The 20,538-nt window shown below is 44.7% G+C and overlaps 1 protein-coding gene across 1 annotated transcript in view; it reads left to right on the top strand.

The window, feature by feature from the left end:
- Positions 1–20,538, top strand: part of WDFY4 (WDFY family member 4) — a 260,571-nt gene that overhangs the window by 119,342 nt on the left and 120,691 nt on the right. The window contains exons 36-39 of the mRNA XM_060078451.1: positions 2,454–2,692; positions 4,562–4,680; positions 6,156–6,341; positions 7,071–7,207. Of these exons, the coding sequence (XP_059934434.1) occupies positions 2,454–2,692; positions 4,562–4,680; positions 6,156–6,341; positions 7,071–7,207 (681 nt within the window). The remainder of the gene's footprint in view (positions 1–2,453; positions 2,693–4,561; positions 4,681–6,155; positions 6,342–7,070; positions 7,208–20,538) is intronic.

The raw sequence follows: 20,538 nt of genomic DNA, 5'->3' as shown, positions 1-20,538 counted from the left end.
CTCCATTTGTCATATTTGGGCCTTCTTGAATTTGAAGAAAGGGTCTATGTTTTCCTGGTCCTGTTTTTCTTGCATGTGCTTTCCCTGTCTCTCTCTCTCTTTCTCCATCTACATACATACCTATGCATGCCAGTGCATGCCTGTAGATACACCTAGATGTAAGTATGTGTGTGCACATGTGTACACATTCTTCATTGTACACAGGCATATGCAAAGACTCAAACAATCTCAAAATTCTAGAGTTGAACCCTTTCTTTGGTCCTTCCTTCTCATTTCATTCTGGAAACCTTTCCTGACAAGTGGCCATTCACTGTTTCCTTGAACCATCCTTGTGTGAGGAGCTCTCAATGGTACAAGGGGGTTCCAGTCAGCAGGACACCTGTGATTGTTGGGAAGCGCTTTCTCTTACCAAGCAGAAATCTGACTCCAGCAGCTCCTGCCTGCAGCTCTCGGTGCATTCTCTGTGGCAGAATCCAGGAGAGCCCCTCTCTTTCCTCTTCATGCCTCGTAGAGACAATGACATCAGTGCCCCCAGCACCCTTCTGTCTGTGGAGTCCCCTGCAGACCCCAGGACTGGGCCTTGGCACAGTTCCTAGATTGATAGTCAGTCTGGCTGATGCACAGTTCTAGGCAACCTGAAAAGAATGTATTCAGAGGTTTCTTCAAGAATAACTCCTAGAGGGAGAAATATCCCTTGTCAGCTCTGAGGGGATTAAAATCAGATTCTTGGGAGGTCATGTTGAAAATGAGAGTAGCCACTGAGCTCCTGTCTTAGCGAGTTTGGGCTGCTATTACAGAGAACCATAGACTGGGTGACTTAGCAGCAAACATTTACTTCTCGGGGTTCTAGAGGCTAGGAAGTCCAAGATCAAGGTGCCAGCAGATCTGTTGTCTGGTGAGGCTCTCTTTCTGGTTTTAGAGAGGGTCATCTTTTCATTGTACCCTCAACATGATGGAGAGAGTGAGGAAGCAAACTCTCACTTATCTCTTCCTATAAGGGCACTAATCCCATCATAAGAGCTCCATCCCCATGACCTAATTACCTCCAAGAGACCCCATCTCCAGATATATCACACTGGGGGACTAGGGTTTCAACATATGAATTTTGGGGTGACACTAACATTCAATCTATAGCAGCTCCCCAATGGTCTAAGCAAATACTCAGAGCTAATATCAAAGAGCTGGTGCTTCCTGGGGCTGATATGTCTTCAGTAGGGTGCCAGGCCCAAGGACTCTCACTGCCCACATCTACCATTCTTCTCTCCTGCTCGCTGCCTGTGACTCGCACACCTCTTAACCTCAGTTTGAAAGATGTGACCCATCTGTAGAGTAGGAGAGGATGATGATAAAAACATGAACCCCGGGCTTCCCTGGTGGCGCAGTGGTTGAGAGTCTGCCTGCCGATGCAGGGGACACGGGTTCGTGCCCTGGTCCGGGGAGATCCCACATGCCGCGGAGTGGCTGGGCCCATGAGCCATGGCCTCTGAACCTGTGCGTCTGGAGCCTGTGCTCCGCAATGGGAGAGGCCACAACAGTGAGAGGCCCATGTACCGCAAAAAAAAAAAAAAAACATGAACCCCAAATTCCAGCAGATTTAAATAAAACTTAATTAGTATAAACACTTGCATTACCTATGAGATTTGAGGAGAGCAATCTATAACTAACAAATGAACTTTCTAATAGACTGAAACATTTTGCACATAATTTTTGTTCTATGGATTCTTTTCAATGAAGCTAAACAGATGGATGGCTTCAGTGTTAAGGCCACAAATCAGGACCTTCTGCCTTCCCCCTCTAAATCTCTCATGAACTAAAATCCATTGGATGCACATCTCCTTTAGAAGATATAGTAGTTAACAGCACGGCTCACGTGTCTGGTGTGGGTTTGACTCTTGCTGACCACCTACCTCTCCTACCTCTCAGACTCTCAGCCTTCTTATCCCTAAGGTGGGATAATCTTAGTGTCTGCTTTACGACATTATGATGTTTAAATGAGGCAATATATGTAAACATACGCAAACAAATGCAAAAATGCTTAGCATGATAACTGGAATGCTCTAACAATCTATACCTGATAACTAGTATTAATAACATTTTTTAAAACTAGACCCTATTAATAGCATGTTCTTATATACTGAATGTCAACCATGTTACCAGTATTTCAGAAATCTCTGGTCCCCATGTCTACTTTACATAATATGACTGTGGTAAACTTTTAATTTTTTAACACCAATTTATGGTAAATTTAAACGTTTGAATTCCCTTTATTGGTCATCCACTTAAATAGAAGCTCCAAGGTTGAGGAAGGTAGTCCTTTTTGATTTTAGAAGTGTCACTTTTTGAAATACAGAAAAGAATCTGAGATTGTATCATTTTCACAGTTAACTGGGTTGGTATCTAAACTTCAAAGTGTTCACAAGTATGTGTCTGTGTGTGTTTATTTTATGACACAGGTCATCGAGAACGCCTCTGCTCAGAGGGAAGCTGTCATCGGTGCTCTATACAGCAGTTTAAATAAAGTCATTCTTTATTGCCTCTCCAAGCCCCAGCAGTCCCTCTCCGAATGCCTCAGCCTTCTCAACATCCTGGGCTTTCTTCAGGAACACTGGGACATTATCTTTGCCACCTATAATTCTAATGCCAGCTTCCTCATGTGTCTCATGCATTGTCTTCTGCTGCTCAGTGCAAGAAGGTTAGAGCTGCCCACTTGTCTCCTTGCTTGCCAGTGGTCAATGCAGGAAAGAAAGCTTTAGAGGACACTTGATTGAAGTCGATCAATTATAGATGATACAATCCTTTTGTTTATCTGGTTGTCCAAATTATGTGCAATATTTGATAATACGGTAAGTAGTCCTCAAACCTGTCCATGTGACTGAACAGCTAGGAGCATCATGAAATAATAATTTAACATATTTCCATAATTCTCAGGCTGTAAGATACTTCATTGATTTAATTTGGGTGGGGAGAGGCAGGCAGAAAACTCCAACATTAAATACATACATTGATTTTATGATGCAGCCAGGTTTCAGAAATACTCACTTTTGATAAATGAAATCTTAGAATGGGAAAATATATAATAAATTAAATCATGCAAGCCAGGAATAATTTTGCTTGCAGGGAAAAAAAAAACAAAACGAAAAAACCACACATACACAGACACACACAATTTGTGATATAAAATGACATCCATAAGCATCCTTGTATAAGAAATACGAATACAAATCTATTAAATTATTAAATAAAGCTATTTAAATCCCTTTCCTGAAGTTCAAAGTTTGAAAACGTTAGATTTTTCTGTGTATGTGCACTTTCTCTCTCTCTCTGTGTGGTAGTAGGTATATATCATACATCATGTGTGCCTTGGCATTATACTGCCTAAGAATATTGTCTCTTATTAATAGAATCATGTTGAGGAAGAGAGGACTATGAGATATTACACTTTACTCTTGTCCTTTTCTCAGTTGTGTTTATCCCAGTACAAATTTGATTACTTGAAAAAAAGTCCCCCAAATCCTGTCGAGTTGACTATTGAACGTTACAAACCACGAGTTGACTTGTCTAAAAACACTCTGGGAAGCACTGGAAAACACTCCTAGCCCAGAGGAGGTATTTGCCTTTTTATTTGTTTGAAATAAAATAATCCATTTTCAGTGTATGGATTAAATTGGGGAAGTGCTTCTTTCTTTTCTGTATTTCAAGAATTAGGCCCTATCCATGCTGGAAGCATGGGTAAGAGGAGCAGAATGCCAGATGATTCGTGTGCTTGAAGTTCTGCCCTCCCCTCTGTATAGCAAAGTGGCCTCCAAAGTCCAAAGGGACTTTATTCTGGAAATTTCAAGAATGGACATCCTTATATGCTGGTTATTTTTTCATTTCCTTGTTTGTCATTTATGGTTCAATCCACAAACTTGTACTGAGTGTCTGTTCTGCTTGGTTGGGTGAGGGGCCCAGAGAAGAGGGTACTTGGACATGAGCACGGCCAGGAGTTCTGGAGCACATGGTCCATGGGGAACCTAATATGTAAACCACTTCGCCCCACTTAGAACCAGCTGTATGATGTGCAGGGTTCCAGCAGAGTATAAATGCGGGGCTCTTATTCAAAAATTACTAAGAATTTCAAGATGGTGACAGCAGAGCCCAAGCATGGGACCCTTCTGAGTTCGGACCATACACAGCTACACAGGTCACAGGCCCATGAAGCTGGCCCCAGGCCCATTCCATGAGGGATGAGATTAGTGCCAAGCAAAAGCAGAGTTCAATGCAAAAAGAAATGACCAGTTCTCATGATGGATAAACCAAGAGAGGTTGAGGAGGTCTGTTTGGGAGCATAGATTGGATTTAATAAGATAGGGACAAAGAGAAGGTGTTTTTCTTTTTTTCTAGAATGCTTTCGTATAATACCTGTCATGGAAGTTGTCATAGGTGTTTGCTTTAACTTGATTAGACAAATTTTCTTCATATTGATGTGTACTGAGGTTGCAAGATAATTATTTGTAATAAAGAACAATGGAATGATCTCAAAGAAACTGGAGTTCATAGTGAACAATCTCTTGTCTACTAGTTATCCAGAAGGATTTGGATTGGAACCCAAGCATAGAATGACTCCTTATCATCAAGTCTTTCTTTCTCTAAATGAAGAAGTGAGAGAAAAAAGAGAAGACTTTCCAAGCTTGAGCAATGGTACATTTTATTTGTTGTTTATTTTTGGGGGAGTAGAAGATGGTGGTAACTGCTAGGGTTGCATTCTTCAGTTTTTTCTTCCTAAGATAAGGAAGCAAATATTACTAAGATTCTTAAAAGACAGAAGACGTCCTAGGAAATCCTAGAACAATGTAGTAATACAGCAAGGTAACCTGATAGAGAATAAAATTGGAATGGTCTTTGTATACAAGAAATAGAATGGATGGGTGTATGGATGGATGGATGGATAGATGAGGAGAAAGCTCTGTGAGACTTGGTGAGACTAAGGACTTGGTGTACTAAAATACTAGAGAACCTCACTATAAGTTGATTTCACTTCTCAGCTGGTCTCTTGACTTTTCCTTTGGACCACTAGATGTGGAAACTGGTGTGCCATATCACTCAGTTCAAGCCATTACCTAGATAGGCTCTCAGCTTTCTTCTCTAGAAAATGGGAATGGAGTAAAGAAGCTCATTACTTTATGAGATTTCTGGCTTAATGGAGTTTATTCTTGGATTCGATAATATCAAATCAAGTTAAAAGGATGGCAGTTTGTGGGAAAAAAAAAAAAAGCAGCCAGATCCATGTGTCTGAGAGATTTCTCCCTCTTGATGCAGGAAGACTCAGCAGACCTTCTTCCACCACTTTAGTTTGCCAGCTATGCCACTTATCTTGTGATATCTTGTGACGCCAGGTGGTAGGCACAAGGATCCTTATTTTCTGGTCAGATAGGTGCCCAAAGCCAGTGCTCAAAAATCTTGTGTGTTTAGAGTTTACTGTCTTGCAGTGTTAATTACAACATGAACATTTGCGTTTTGGGATTTAACTAGTAGAGTGGACTGAGCAATTTCCATCCCCCTAGGGTGAGAAAAACAAACTGTAGAGGCTGGTACCAAAGGGCAGACCCAGTGACCCAAGATCAGAGGGAAGTTAGGCACAATTCAGGGCATTATGTTTATGGGGTATAGCAGGTAGAACTGGCTTGGTAAATTCGTCTGTCTCTGCAAATCCAGGGCACTGAGGTGGGTAGGTAGTTGGAAGCATGATTCAGTGCCAGGAGAGAGGACTGGCTTGGTTCCTGGGCCCCTGGGCACAGTCTTGGGTTCAGTGTCTATTCCCCTGAGGGGCCAACATAAAAGTCAAGGTTGGAAGGAGCTCTTTTGGGGGGAGCTATTTTGTTACCTAGAGCTTACACAAGGTTTCTCTCTGTTTGGTATATAACTGTATAGGGGGCATGTGAAACAGGCAGGACTTGGTGGTAGAGGTCGGGGAGAGGCCAGCTCACAGGGATGTTGGTAGCATTGTTATCAGTCCTGCATCTCCACATACTGACTGCTATCTGGCTGGAGTTTGCAAAGATGGGGTAATGTTCAAGAATGATGCACATAAAAACAACCATGATATGCCATCTCCTGGCTGTCTCTGGGAGAAGCACTGAGGCTGTCCTGATTGTGTGATGTACTCTCTCCATTAGTCCAGCACAACATCCAGAAGACTGTTCAGACTCTCTGGCAGCAGCTCGTGGCACAGAGACGGCAGGAGCTGGAGGATAACTTCAAGACTGATCTTTCTGTGAAACCTGGAGAGAGTGAAGTGAAGATTGAGGAGGTCACCCCACTCTGGGAAGAGATGATGCTCAAGGCCTGGCAGCATTACCTAGGTCTCTGTCCACTTGGCTTCAGGGAATGGAACTTCTGAGTCTCATAGAACCAGGCTCCCCCAGGGTTTCACTCAGGGCCCAAAGCCTTTTATACCAGACCTTGTGTCTCATCCCTCTGGTGGGTGGGATTTATATCACTGAAGCCTCATGAATCTTTGCTCACAAAGAATGAATGCTGCTTTGCATCTTGGTGAAAGGAAGGCCAGAGGTTCCAACCAAGCAGCAGATTCTAGTAATCTCTCAGAGGGAAGGGCCACCATGTCAGTGCTCTAGCCTGGGCTCTGGAACTTAGGGTGCTAGGTCCTGCCCTGATATTTACCTATCAGGTTTGAAACCTTGCACCAAGTCATGCAGTGACCTGGAGCCTCAGGTTCTTCATGTTCCAAGTAAAACTCTTCATCCCAAAGATATTAACCTCCCTTGCATTCTACCAGTGACTCAACATTTTTACTCTATTAGCCAATGCAGCTGTAGGAGTAATGGTTAAGTTTCTTTTTAAAGAGGTCATTACTCTCCAGTTATGGCTCATATATTGTTTTAAGTCTTTCAGCATCACAAAGTTCACAGTAATTCAAACCTGTAGCCTGGGCCGTTTTCCTTACTGGAGGCAGACACACTGGTCTTGTGCCCCCTGGCTTGCCCTTTGAAAGCCAAGCCAGCTGTAGAAATAGTGTGTGTTTGTTTCCCTCTTAACTTCACCTCTGATGGTCTTTGCCTCTCTGTCGCCAGCATCTGAAAAGAAGTCACTGGCCAGTCGCTCAAGTGTCAGACACCACAGCAAAGTCCCTTCGTGGAGTGGAAGCTTGTCCTCAGCCATGAGGCTGATGCCCGGGCGGCAGACCAAGAACCCTGAGTGCAAAGCAGAGGTGAGCCCAGACCCCTTTTCCTTAGAGAACATCAGGAATTCGCTTCAAACCCGCATGTATCATGTCCTCTCTCTCTGTTGTCACTGGATGTAATCGAACTCCATGTTCTTCTGAGCATTTACGGATAATGCATATGGCTTCCCAGTTGAGGCTACATCTGTGGGAGTCAGGTCTTAGGTTAGCTTTAACCAGAAGCGAATATGGGCTCCACTTGAGTGCCAAGAGCAGCTGTTCCTTTTGGCATTAAAACCCAAACCAATCGTTGTTCCCATTCTCTTTTTGAGTCAGGTGTACTCAGAGAGCCGTAACCTGTAGCTCAGCAGGAGCTGGGTGTGTGGGTGCAGCAAAGCGGGACAGAAGTGTTGGTGCCATTGTTGGGAGACATGGTGGTGGATCCTCTCGACCATGTGGGGTTGAGCTGTTAGGGTTTTCTAGTCCATGTCTCTAAAGCTGCATATCAAACCATCCTAAAACTCGGTAACACTGACAATGATGTTTTTGTGATTGTGGATGCCATGGTGAGGAATCTGGAGCACAGCAGGGGTTGGGGGTGTCTCAGTTCCCTGATGTCTGGGGCCTCGGCTGGGATCATTGGAAAGCTCACTTACTCACACATCTGGGGGTTGCTGCTGGCTCTAGTCTGAGACCTTAGCTGGGAATGTTGGCCGCAACATCTACACATGGCTTCTCCATGTGTCTTGAGCTTCCTTACAACCTGGTGGCTGGGTTTTAAGGGATACATTTCCATAGGGAGGGAGAAGGAGAGAGAGAAAAATGGAGAGAGACAGAGAAAGAGAGAGAGGTGGAGGCCACATTGCTTCCATGACCCAGCTTTGGAAACCATGCAGCATCACCTCTGCTGCAGTCCTTCTTGGTCCAGAAAGGCACAGAGTTCTGCCCAGGTTCATGGGGAGGGCAATAGACTCTACATCCTGGTAGGGAAGTGACAAGGTTCTTCAAGAGCCCATAGTACTGGAAATATTGCTGAGGCTCTCCTTGGAAAATACAGTCTGTCATGTATTCTAATGATGTGGTCACCGACTTACCTTCAGAGGCAGAAGGTGGTCATTCAATAGGCATGGCCTTAGGCCCAAGAGACCTTGGTTTGTGATTCACTTAACTCCCCTGAGTCTTTATTTCCTGACTTGCGCAATGGGTCAAATAACTGTGGGAAACTGTGGGAAGGGATTTCCCAGGGAGTGGGGTAGACGGTTGACAGACACATTACACATTCGAACTCTGCCCGTGTAACTTTGGAGATGGAGGTTCACTCCAAATCCCACGTGCTCAGCATCTGGGCCCTGCTACCACCATAGGTCTGTTGTCCACTGTGGTCAGTGTCTGATGGGGAGAAGAGAGGATACTGGCAGAAGAGAGGAGTGAAGGGCTGCCTGTAAGTGCCCAGACTGCCAGGAGAAGGGGCTTTCTTCTTTCCAAGGTTCAGGAGCAATAGGCTTCAGGACAGATGGAGAAAGAACCTGAAGACAGAATGAAAGACAGGAAGTGAAATTGACTAGGCTGGCCGGCCCCCTGGTCTTCAGAGCTGAGGGCAGGCTGTGTCTTCAGTGTATTGGCTTGTGGAAGACACTGCTCCTTAAATTTGTCCACAGACTTACTGGCTGACTGAATGAATAACTGAGATCTCGTGCCAGTGACATCACACAGCTATCATTAGTCCCATTTTATAGATGTGAAATAGAATCTGAAAGAAAAAGTCAAGGTCTTTGAAGCCAGGAAGTGGCGGAGTGGAGACAGGATCTTCATTCATAGTCCCTGCACTTCTGAGCACACCCTTAGGCAACTCCAAAACCTCTCAGAGCCTCAATTCCTGAGTTTACAGCTGTGAATGTACTCTGTTTACACTGGACTATGTGGAAGCACTTGGAAAGTGCAATGCTTTACAAGATTCCTATATAGCCCTCTCTGCCAAGGGCAAGATAAGACCATCTCACACTTGGTACAGCTGCACCTAGCACTGGAAGCAGGAGCATCCCCACTTGTGCCCAAGCACTTGCTCCTGACCAGTGCCATTTGTGGCAGGAGGGGTCCAGCCCCTCTTCCCTGGAGCATCTACTCCTTGACCAAGTTAGCATTGTTCCCAGGAGGTCAGGTCAGTCTGGCTGGGCAGCTGTGGAAGGGACAGCTGAGACACTGGGCATGGACATGCATTTTATGGGAACCCCTGTGGCTATTGATGCTGTGTCTTGCCAGTGGCACCCCCCACCCCCCACAAGGTCACTGGCACTGGCACAGTTCAGTGCCTCCGAGTCCTGGAGAGATTTGTTGAGAAACAGCCCATCTGAAAGAAGTTTGAGTAAACAGCAATGAATGGGGCCATGTAGGTTTACAGATGGCTTATAACAGTTTGCTCTTGGCTCACATCGAGAAATCTGGAAGAAGGAATACTTGAAGTTGTCTGTCTTTGGTGAAGGCGAGCTGCTGAAGATGTTGTCTTCTACATCAGTTGAGGTCTCATCCATCCATCCATTTATTCATTCATTCAACAGATTTTATTAGGTGCTTATTCTGTACCTTGCTGTAAGTACTGAGGTTACAGAAGAGAGGAAAACTGACATATTTTCTGCTTTCATGGAGACTGCATTCTAGGAGGTGAAGATAGACAATAAAAAGATAAATACATTTGTAAATGTTGAGGTGCTAATTGCAATAAGGAAAAGTGGGGCAGGATAAGTGGGAGAGGGTGATGAGAGAGGTTTTGGGCCACTTAGATGGAGGTGGCCAGAAGCCCTCTCTGGCAGGGAGGTGTGAGAGCAGAGAAATAAGGAAGGACAGGAGCCTTGTGACTCTCCAGGAAAGAGTGATCAGGCAGGGAGGACCACCGGGCAAAGGCACAGAGGCAGGAGTGTGCTGGGGGTTATAGGGCAGCAAAGGCCAGTGTGCTTGGACTGCAGTGGGGAGAGGACAACCTTGGGTGACGTCTCCCTCAGCTGTTAACACCAGGAAGGACTGTGCTTTTTCACAGCAACTCAAACAGCAGAACTTCTGACACCATTATGTTTTCCTCTTTCATTTGGGCACTTGGAAGCCAGAGAGATAAGCGTGGCCCAAGTGGTGTAACTGCACATGCCCAGTGGGATAAATTTCTGCAAAACACGTGTACACACCCACACATATCTCTCCCTGGCCTCTTCCTTCCTCACTGAGCCCCATTTTACCTCCAACCTGATTTATGTATCTTTTCTCCAGCTTATACTGTCTTATGGAATTTTAAAAGACAAATTATTTTTGAAACAAAGTGGACTGTGCTTTAATTAAAAAATTAGCTGCATCTTTACTGAGCAGCATCTCCTACCAGTAACTCAGTCTGGGCTGGGCACAGTGCCTGGTACATAGAAGGTTCTTAAAGAATGTGTAGGGAGCTGCACAGAGCCCCCCCACCCTGCTTTCTGTGGGATGAAACTCACTAGCCTTCAGAGCCCGCATCCATCACTCATCCACGCGAGATGCCTTTGTTGCTAACAGAAGGCACAACTTCTCAGGTACATATGTACACTATGATGTCATAGGATAAGAGCATCAACTATTTGCCCTGGGGTCTGTTTAATTATTTTTAAAAATTAATTTTGATTATTACAGCTGATTACACCTCGGTGAGCAATGTAATTGATATTTTCTAATGTATCCCAAGGAACATTTTGTATAACACGCTTTTTGTTGTTGAAGGTTAAAGACTCTGTTATTGGTTTTTCCCTAAATATGCCCACATCATTAGTCCCTCCAGTGAGAAGGTCGCCATCTGGAAAAAACAGCATGGAGACATTATTCAGGCACAAGTGCATGAAATTGGTGTTTCTGCATCTTCTGTCTCTCTTCTGGAAAGAAGGGGCTTGTAATTAAAGGAGCTGGTTTTGGAGGAAACATTATTCATTTGGTGTTATTCCTTATCATATCAGTGGCTGACAGCTCTATAGCACTGATAAATTGTTCCTTGGAGTGAGACACACGATGTACGATTCCTCCTGCCTTTTACCTATCTTCATTTTCAGTAGAAAATGTTTTCTTCTTGGCAGGTGAGCTGAACTTTGAGGCAAGGCTGATATATAGACGTTATTTCTTCCTTTTCTCCCCCTGACTCCCATCACAGTCCCTTCTGGGATCAAAGCGTGAAGTCATCGTCTCTACCAGGGTAAAGGCTGTGGATGTCAGCCTGTGGGACAGAGGTTGGGACCTTGGGCTCCCTTGAGGTTACCACAGGACAACTCAGGGTGTCCAGGAAGCCACTTCATCATGCCCCCTTCAGCTTGGAGGGATCCAGAGCACACACTCTTCCAGCCATCCCTCTTCACAGCAGTAGGAGCAGCTTTGCTGATCTGCTCAGCTTCAAACTTTCTTGTTTAAAAACAAGTTGAAAAAACATCAACCACCAGTGTTTGTTTCCTAGTTTTAGCAGACACACCTTGGCAATGTATGATGTTAACGTTATGGGAAACCAGGTGAGGGCTGACGGGAGCAGGAGTTCTGTGTAGTAACTTTATTATTTTTCTGTGGATCCAAAATTATTCCAGAACATAAAGCATGTCATCCTCTGTTTTTTTTTTTTTTTCAAACATCAGCAAACAGAAAATGGGCACATGGGACACAGGAGCCAGAAGTCTGGTGGGAAGGGGTTGTGAGGCCTGTGAGCAGGGGGATGGGCAAAGCGGCTGCAGGTGGCAGGATGGGCATGGAGGCAGGTCAGGGCGGCACTGGGGCCCATAGGTCAGGGGTTAAGCAGGGGAATGGCACATTTCTGTTTGTACAGGTTAGATTGGAGTTTAGGGCTCTTGGGGGAGTGGACAAGCTGGGGGCTGTAGCATCATTCAGGTGGGAGGTGATGGAGGCAAGGCAGTGGTTGGAGCGGTGGAAACCAAAGAATACACAAGAGAAGTTGTTTAATCAAGGTTGGTGTGAGCAAAAAAAAAAAAAAGAGGACCACCAAAGACAGAGGCCCTAGCTCCGGGGCTCTTAAATCAGGCCACGAGAAGAGAGTGTGCCCAGGTGTAGGAGGTGTGGGAGGTGTGTGATTCAGATGGTTCTGTGGGGCTCTGCAGAGAATGGGGACCAGAGGGTGGACGCTGAGAGTACAGGGCCACCTCTACCCTGTAAGGGGGTGGGACCCCCTCTGGGGCGGGGGGCACACAGCCACCTGACCCCGGTCTTGTTCTGCGAAGTATGAGCTAGATTTCACCCCACCTTCCTTCTGTGTGGACAGCTGTTCATGCAGGGGCCATGTGAGCCTCACCTGAACAAACTTAGAGGGTTTATAGAGGAGCAAAAGCCGGTGGAGCAGGGCCAGGTTCTGTGTCTGCCACGTTCCCATGGCCTTTGGAGAAAACTGAGCAAGCCTCCAGTTGCTGTCTTCAAAGCCATACATTAGAATGTTGACATGGCTCATGTAGGGAAGCCAGGGCCAGGTGAGAATTAACAGAAGGGGATGACAAGGCACCCAAAGCCAGAGGGTCGCACACTGCAGTTGCTAAAATACCAAAGACAGGTTTCTGCAAGAATTTTATGTCTGCTCTGGCAAGAATACGAAAGCACTAAACATTTACTCCAAGGCCCCATGAGGTCCTCTAAGGGCTGCCCTGTGGGCGAGGCCCCCACCCACCCAGACGCACAAGAGCCTCCTGCAAAACCAGCAGTGCCCATGCCTGGGGGCCTTGACGATCTCAGAGACTGGACACTTGTGTGGGCAGGATGACCGTGGACCTGCCACTGGGTACTTCCTTGAATGTGTGCCCAGGCCCACTATCACTCACCCGCAGCCACGGAGCAGCACTGCCCCTGGTGGAGGATGAGATGCTGGCTGAGACCAGCCATGGGGTGACAGCTATACTAAAAACAGCCTTGGCTCAGGTCCCTGGCGAGGAAAATGAGATTTTTGACCATCTACTCTGAGAACTTTACCCATTATCCCTTTTAAAAATCATTGTGGAAATTTTCAAACAGATATAGAAGTAGGGAAAATAAAAAATGAATCCCCATGTATCTATCCATCACTTCCACAAATTTCTATTCTTGGCCAATCTTGTCTCTTTTCTATCCCTACCCGCTTTCTCCCTCTGCACAGAATAATTATGAAGCAGCATCCCAGACATCATATCATTTCATGTGTAGATGTTCCTGTATACTTATTTTCTCTTTAAAGAAGTCATGGAACCCAAATAAAAATTGCAGGGGAAGCAAACATGCAGAATTGGAAGTCTTGAGCAGTCACTGTGGGAGTGATCAAGCTTCTCTTGGTCTGCTTTCTGGCGTGTTTGCATTGGTCTCCTGCTGCTGAGAGATTTCGGTCTTGCTGAGGCTGAAGGTGCAGTGAGTCCCCGAGAATCCCACTCCCCTGTTTCAGGAAGGAGGTTGAGGTCTGATGGGACACAATGCTTTCCAGTTCAGTGTTTTGGCACCTCTGTGTCCAGGGGTGAACAGCCCTTGAGGTGAAAGCCTCAGATTTCACTCACCTGGGCAAAAGGCTCATGAGTCAGGAGCACCCCAGGGCTAAGAAGAGTTTTTTGAAAATAGAAAAGAATGCGCTTTGAAATGAAGGGGAAGTAAGTGGTGGAGTTGAGAGGACCAGCCAAGGAAGTCAAAAAGCAGCTATGAAAACGGAAGTTAGAATTCCCAGAGATGTTCTACTGTAAAAGAGTTATAATCAAAAATCTTGGGCCTCCCTGGTGGCGCAAGTGGTTGAGAGTCCGCCTGCCGATGCAGGGGATACGGGTTCGTGCCCCGGTCTGGGAGGATCCCATGTGCCGCGGAGCGGCTGGGCCCGTGAGCCATGGCCGCTGAGCCTGCGCGTCCGGAGCCTGTGCTCCGCGACGGGGGAGGCCACAACAGTGAGAGGCCCGCATACCGCAAAAGGAAAAAAAAAAAAAAAATCTTTAAGAAGGTATAGGAAATTTAAAAAATCTGAAATTTAGAAGGTCATCACAGGAACTATTTTTACTTAAACTTGTAAATTCAACATGATGTTGGGCAAGAAAGAAAAAGACTTTCCCAGGAGATGAATGTGCCTTTAAGAGAGCTGTTTGGAAGCAGGTAGCCTAAATTTTGGGGAAAATGAAGATGCATGAGAACTTCTAAAATTGAAGGGGTGAGAGGACCCAGAGATTGGTGAGGTCTTGATAATACGTCCTCACTGTAGGGCAGGAGGGCAGAAAGACAGCTTGTGTCAGCAAATCAAGGGAGGAGCGGGGCTGGAGGGACAAACCATTGGAAGCCATGGAGAAAAGAAGAGTGATTCAGAAAACCTGCAAACACGGACTTTATGAGAAATCGCAGTGCTGTGTTGTTGGAAAACCCAGTAGTGCTCTGTGGGGGGAAACGTCGTGTGAACCAGTAATTAAATGGGACTCTCTGTTAGAGGAATAAAACCACTCAGAAACGAATGAAAGTATAATTTTTAAAAAAGACTTTGTAAAGTATAAATCCCTCTACTGATGTGAGCATTGTTACTGAGATCTTCTACTAAATGGAATCTTGGTTTTCTTAATTGTGGTGGGCGAGGCTGCCAATGACACTTTCCCTTGATGCTTTTCCCGAGATTACTGACCCTAAAAATACTGCCACTCTCCCCAGCCTGGCCTCAGAGCTCTTCATGGTGTGTCTGGACTAGGATTACTTCCAGAAGGGACTTCCATTACGCTCTGGTTGTGGTGGTATTCGAATGCAAGAAAGAAAAAAACGGTGAAGTCCAGTATCTTATTTCTTAAACCTCTGAAGTTTCCTTCTTCACTTCAACTGAAAGTAAAGTCTGTATATCATGTGTCGTAGCCCTTGGTCATGCAGACAGCTGTGTTCCAACACCATATGCAGAATGGAGCTTCCCAGGGCAGCAAAGCATCCTGGTGGTGGAGGTGAGAACACAGCACTGTAGGGTCATAGAAATGCAGCGAGGCCAGGGCAACGGGTGTGTGTGTGTGTGTGTGTGTGTGTGTGTGTGTGTGAATTAGCCCTTTAGGTTTTCTTCCAGTGTTCTGGGCACTCAACCAGGACACTCCCTCTCATTATCTCACACACCCACACATCCCATTCTTAAAACACTTTATATTAGAGCCCAAAGGAAGGACATGGTTTGAACCAGAAACTCCATACCACAACTGACTATGGGCTGGAGGTCCCTACAGCAGGGGATTTGAAACAGCAGCCCCGTCACCAACACAATGTTAGTATCCACAATGAGGGGGAAGGACAATATCGGGCTGATGGAAACAGTGGCTTTTCTTTTTCCATTTTAAGAGTCTTAAACATTACTAGGCTATCACAAGCCCTTGTTGCAGGAGTTTGAAAAATAGAAGTAAATGAACAAAGCAAACACTGATACCTTTAATGATGTTTCTTTACCAAGTGCATCATTTGTGAGACAGCTTTATCTTCATAATAGAAGGATAATTAACATCACTAATTATCTAATTAAGTTCATTAAGCATCCACCAACAGCGCACCGTGAAGTTGACATTATGTTCTCCTGTCAACAAATGCTTTTGATTTCTCGGGAAGTAATTAAAATGTAAATTAGCATGCGATTATATGCAGAGGGGAAGTTTTGAATCAAATATTCATTTCAAAACTGCTTAGAGCAAGATAGTTTTTGGTTTTTTTCCTTCAGTAAAGCAGACATTTTGCTATTAATGGTATATATTAAAGTTGCCATTTGTTGTTCAGTGTTGGAATCATTGCGAGGTTATAGTGCTGTATGACAGAGCTTTTAGTTGATATATTTGCTATTGTGCTTTGTGCTTATTTGATCATTTTATTTAGCATGTGTGTTTGTGTCCTTTGTGTTGAACAATATCACAACCAATTTTTTTTTCTGAAAACTCTCTGTAACTTAAATTCTCTAGCTGAGCTGGCCCTTTAAAGGCATTTTAGGTCAAATCTTTCAATGTATTCTTTCCATCAGGTTAGGCTCAGGGAATATCATCAGTGACTTGCTCAGAGCAGGTGTCCCTACACACACAGGAAAGATGGAAGCTGCCCAGATCAGACTTGTGGTCCAGCCGTCCTTGGTTGCAAGTTCACATTTTTCTGCTTTCTTAGGGCAGCCCCCTGGTTTCTGATGAATTATTATAACTGGAACGGGCGTGTTGTAGTTCTAGATACAGTAACGTCATCAGGTTAGAACCCTTCCTGAAACATCACAGTCTCTAGACATTTTCTGGAAAAGAGGCTCCCAAGACAGAAGCCACCATGCCCAAAGCCCCAAAGCTTTCCTTCTTCAAACAGTCCTAATGGAACCCTGGAATGCCCATCCTTTATTAAAGCTTACAGTTTACTGCAAGATCTCAACGCTTGTGGTGCTACCTCTGCCATCTTCTCCCTTGAAGACACTGGGCCATTAGAGCATCTAGCTGATGTCACCTGTTCAGTGAGGAGGAAAATGTTCTGCTCATGATATTGAACCTCTTCAGTCACTTCTTGGATGATATTTTTCAGGGATGGATTTAGCTGGTGCCAGATCCAGGCCCCTAAGTTATGTGGGGACAAGATTTCAGATACATGCAGAGAGAAATACAGTGGCCTAAGAGAGACTGTCTCTTGTCCTCTTGAGAGGATCAGTGTCAGGGCTTGGCCATGAGTAGAGTCTGCAGAACCACTAGCTACTCATCACTGTGGGTGCAGACATCCCTGTAGTCCACACACAGGAGAGGCTTGTGTCCTGGGGTGGGTGGGGGCAGACACCATTGCACAATGACTGGTGGTGGATTGAGGCCAGCTGGACTGTGGTGAGCAGTGGCACCACTCCGAAAAACTCACCTGCACGGGACCAGGGCTCTGCATAGAGAAGGGCAGTTTAAGGTGGACCCTGACTTTTGTCCAAGCTCTGCTGGCAAGCTGTGAGCTCTGGTGTGGTCTGCATTGATCTGAGAGAAGGGCACCGTCTGTCCAGAGGGGACTCCTTTTTCCAATTCATGCAAAGGACAGTGGCTAGGCTAGCAGAGACCCTGACCTGACCAGGGGATCCTTCTGCTAAAATTGCATAACAGTGACCCTCTCCTAATGTGCAGCAAGTACCTACCTCAACTAGCACATAGAATTTCTCCACCAGAATTTTCTTCTCAACTGTTTACTCTTTTTTAAAAAAAATTTATTGGAGTATAGTTGATTTGCAATGTTGTGTTAGTTTCAGGTGTACAGAAAAGTGATTCAGTTATACATATACATATATCCGCTCTTTTTTAGATTCTATTCTCATATAGATCATTATGGAGTATTGAGTAGAGTTCCCGGTAGGACAGTAGGTCCTTGTTGATTATTTATTTTATGTATAGTAGTGCGTATATGTCAATCCCGATCTCACAGTTTATCCCTCCCCCCCTTTCCCCCTTGGTAACCATACGTTTGTTTTCTACATCTGTGACTCTATTTCTGTTTTGTAAATAGGTTCATTTGTACCATTTTTTTTTAAATTCCACATATAAGCGATATCATATATTTGTCTTTCTCTGTCTGACTTCCTTCACTTAGTATGACAATCTCTAGAGCCATCTATGTTGCTGCAAATGACATTACTTCATTCTTTCTTATGGCTAAGTAATATTCCATTTTATATATGTCAACTGTTTACTCTTAAAACTTAGCGTGGTCTACACTATCATGACTTATTAAGGATGCAAAGTCCGCACAATAAACGCATATTTAATACTGACAGTAACTCAGTTCATCCCATGGCTGGCTCATGGTCCTGCCTCCTGCTGATCGCCATAACTGACACTAAGGGATGGCTCCATCACAGTGCTCCACAAAAGCACAGGTGCCGCTCGGCCACCTTGGAGCAGCCCAAAGCCACCTCTCTGAGTGTACTTTTGGTCATTCAGCCTCACAAGAAGTGGGGTTACAGTTGTTTTGTTTTGGAAAGCAAGATGATAGCTTGAAACCTCTCCAAGAGAGCAGGCATTGGGGTTATGGAAGTTCCACAAGTCAATGGAATATTCTCAACATAAGGTCACGACCACTGCCCATTGAAAGGCACATCGAATCTAACTCATCTTTTGAAAAGTTGTTAGGGCTGAATGTTCAGTTTCTTCTCCAAAGACAGAAACATCTAGTCTGAAAAGGTTAGAAGAGTTTAACTAGATCTTCTCACCTCCTTCTGCTAGTTATTTACTGATTTTCTTTCCTTTCTCTTCTATAGTATTTTATTTTATTACAAAGTCAGGCTGTGTTTATATACCCTATATTATGGCTGTCACTGAGGAATATTTCAGAGTAACTCCAGGTCCAAGTCTTCAGCTCAACCCACAGTGTTTTAAGGTACATAAATTACTTCATCATATGCAATTCAACAACATATGAATTTATTGAAGACATAGGAGCCCTAAGAATATAGAGATGAGTAACACATGACCATATATTTAAAGAATCCTTGTAGTCTGGTTATTTATCTCCCTACCTAGATTATATTGTATCTAAGAAGAATTACAGTAGCTGGGTTTCTGAAAAAAAAAATGTGTATAGGTCAATATTTTGTAAATTAAAACCGATTTGAAATTAATTTAGGAACTTGGCAACTTAAAGAAATCTGGGTTGAATCCTTTTGAAAACTGAATACAGTCCTTTACTTTGAAGGCCTATTATATCCAGGTATCTATTTTGAGGTTCAGGTTTTTATAGATTAGATTTCCTAATGTGAGGTATACCCGCATTCCAAAAACTAATGTTGTGGTTGGGTACGGTATCATCATTCCAGGAAAGGCTTTCAGTTTTTAAAAATTGTGACTTATGGCTAGGGAAAACACATTTTTTGATTGCTTATTTCTCTAAATTTGAATATTTAAAACTTAAACGTATCCATCGATGCAAAAACGCTTTAGAGTTCACAAGACAGAAATGTCCCAAACTATATAAATGATAAAACGGCAGATGGTCCTGGAGTGGAGAATCATTATGGGGCCCTCCCAAGGCACTGCTGCCATTCACAACCACTAGGTCCTCACTCCCAGATCGGCCGCAAGGCGCCTGCCGCGTAAGTTACAGTCGTGTTCTCGCCCTGGGACCCATCTATTATGAGAAACCATTTTGGTTAATTAAAAAATTCTTTCAAAGTCTCAGAACAGGAAGTTCTGAAATTTTCTTCTGTCCGCTGTTGTCAATGGGGGTTGGTGCAAACTTGGCTCTAGGCCTGGCACAGAAGGGAGGAGGGCCTGAACCTGGAGGAAAGAGTGAAGACAGCCAAAGAGAGTGTGGCAGTCCAGGCCTGGGGGCCTGGAGGCCGCTCATGGGTCCTTGGGTGCTAGTGTATCTACTAGTACAATTAGGAGTGATAGAGGGAGTAGCTAAGCCTTGAGTGTCCGATCAATTCTTTTTTTTTTTTTAACATCTTCATTGGAGTATAATTGCTTTACAATGGTGTGTTAGTTTCTGCTTTATAACAAAGTGAATCAGTTATATGTATACATATGTCCCCATATCTCTTCCCTCTTGCGTCTCCCTCCCACCCTCCCTATCCCACCCCTCTAGGTAGTCATAAAGCACCAAGCTGAACTCCCTGTGCTATGCGGCTGCTTCCCACTAGCTATCTATTCTACATCTGGTAGTGTATATATGTCCATGCCACTCTCTCACTTTGTCCCAGCTTACCCTTCCCCCTCCCCGTATCCTCAAGTCCATTCTCTAGTAGGTCTGTGTCTTTATTCCCGTCTTGCCCCTAGGTTCTTCTGACCTTTTTTTTTTTTAGATTCCATATATATGTGTTAGCATACGGTATTTGTTTTTCTCTTTCTGACTTAACTTCACTCTGTATGACAGTCTCTAGGTCCATCCACCTCACTACAAATAACTGTTTCTTGTAAATGGTTCCTGTATGTCTGGGAACTGCTGTATGGGTTGGGGGACAGACAAACTGCTCTCAGTTTGGGGAAATAGACTGTAAGCAAAAGGGAATAGATGAGAAAATATTAGCTACTGTGACGTAATCTGAAGGCAATAGATGATATGCTGGAGACTGACTTGTGATTGCCATAGGTTGGAAGTGATAATAAAGCTGAGAGGGAAGAGTAGCCATTGGGCACCTGGGGAATGGAAACTCCCAAAAAGGACTCAGCTAGGGCAAGGGATCAATGGTGGGAGGGAGTTCGTATATTTGAGAACAGAGGGAGATCCTTATAAGTGGAGCGCAGAGATCAAACATGGGAGTGGTCCAGGAGGAGAGCAGCAGGGGCCAGTTGTCAAGCGCCATTCCAGTTCTCTAGGGCAGGGGTCCCCAACCCCCAGGCCTGCGGGCTGCACAGCAGGAGGTGAGTGGTGGGCGGCTCCCCATCACTCGCCTTACGGCCTGAACCATCCCCCACCACCCCTGGTCCGTGGAAAAACTGTCTTCCACAAAACCGGTCCCT

Source organism: Mesoplodon densirostris, chromosome 1 (assembly GCF_025265405.1).
Source record: "Mesoplodon densirostris isolate mMesDen1 chromosome 1, mMesDen1 primary haplotype, whole genome shotgun sequence".
Lineage (NCBI taxonomy): Eukaryota > Metazoa > Chordata > Mammalia > Artiodactyla > Ziphiidae > Mesoplodon > Mesoplodon densirostris.
The sequence above is the reverse complement of the archived record's forward strand: the minus strand, read 5'-3'. Positions and strand labels throughout refer to the sequence as shown.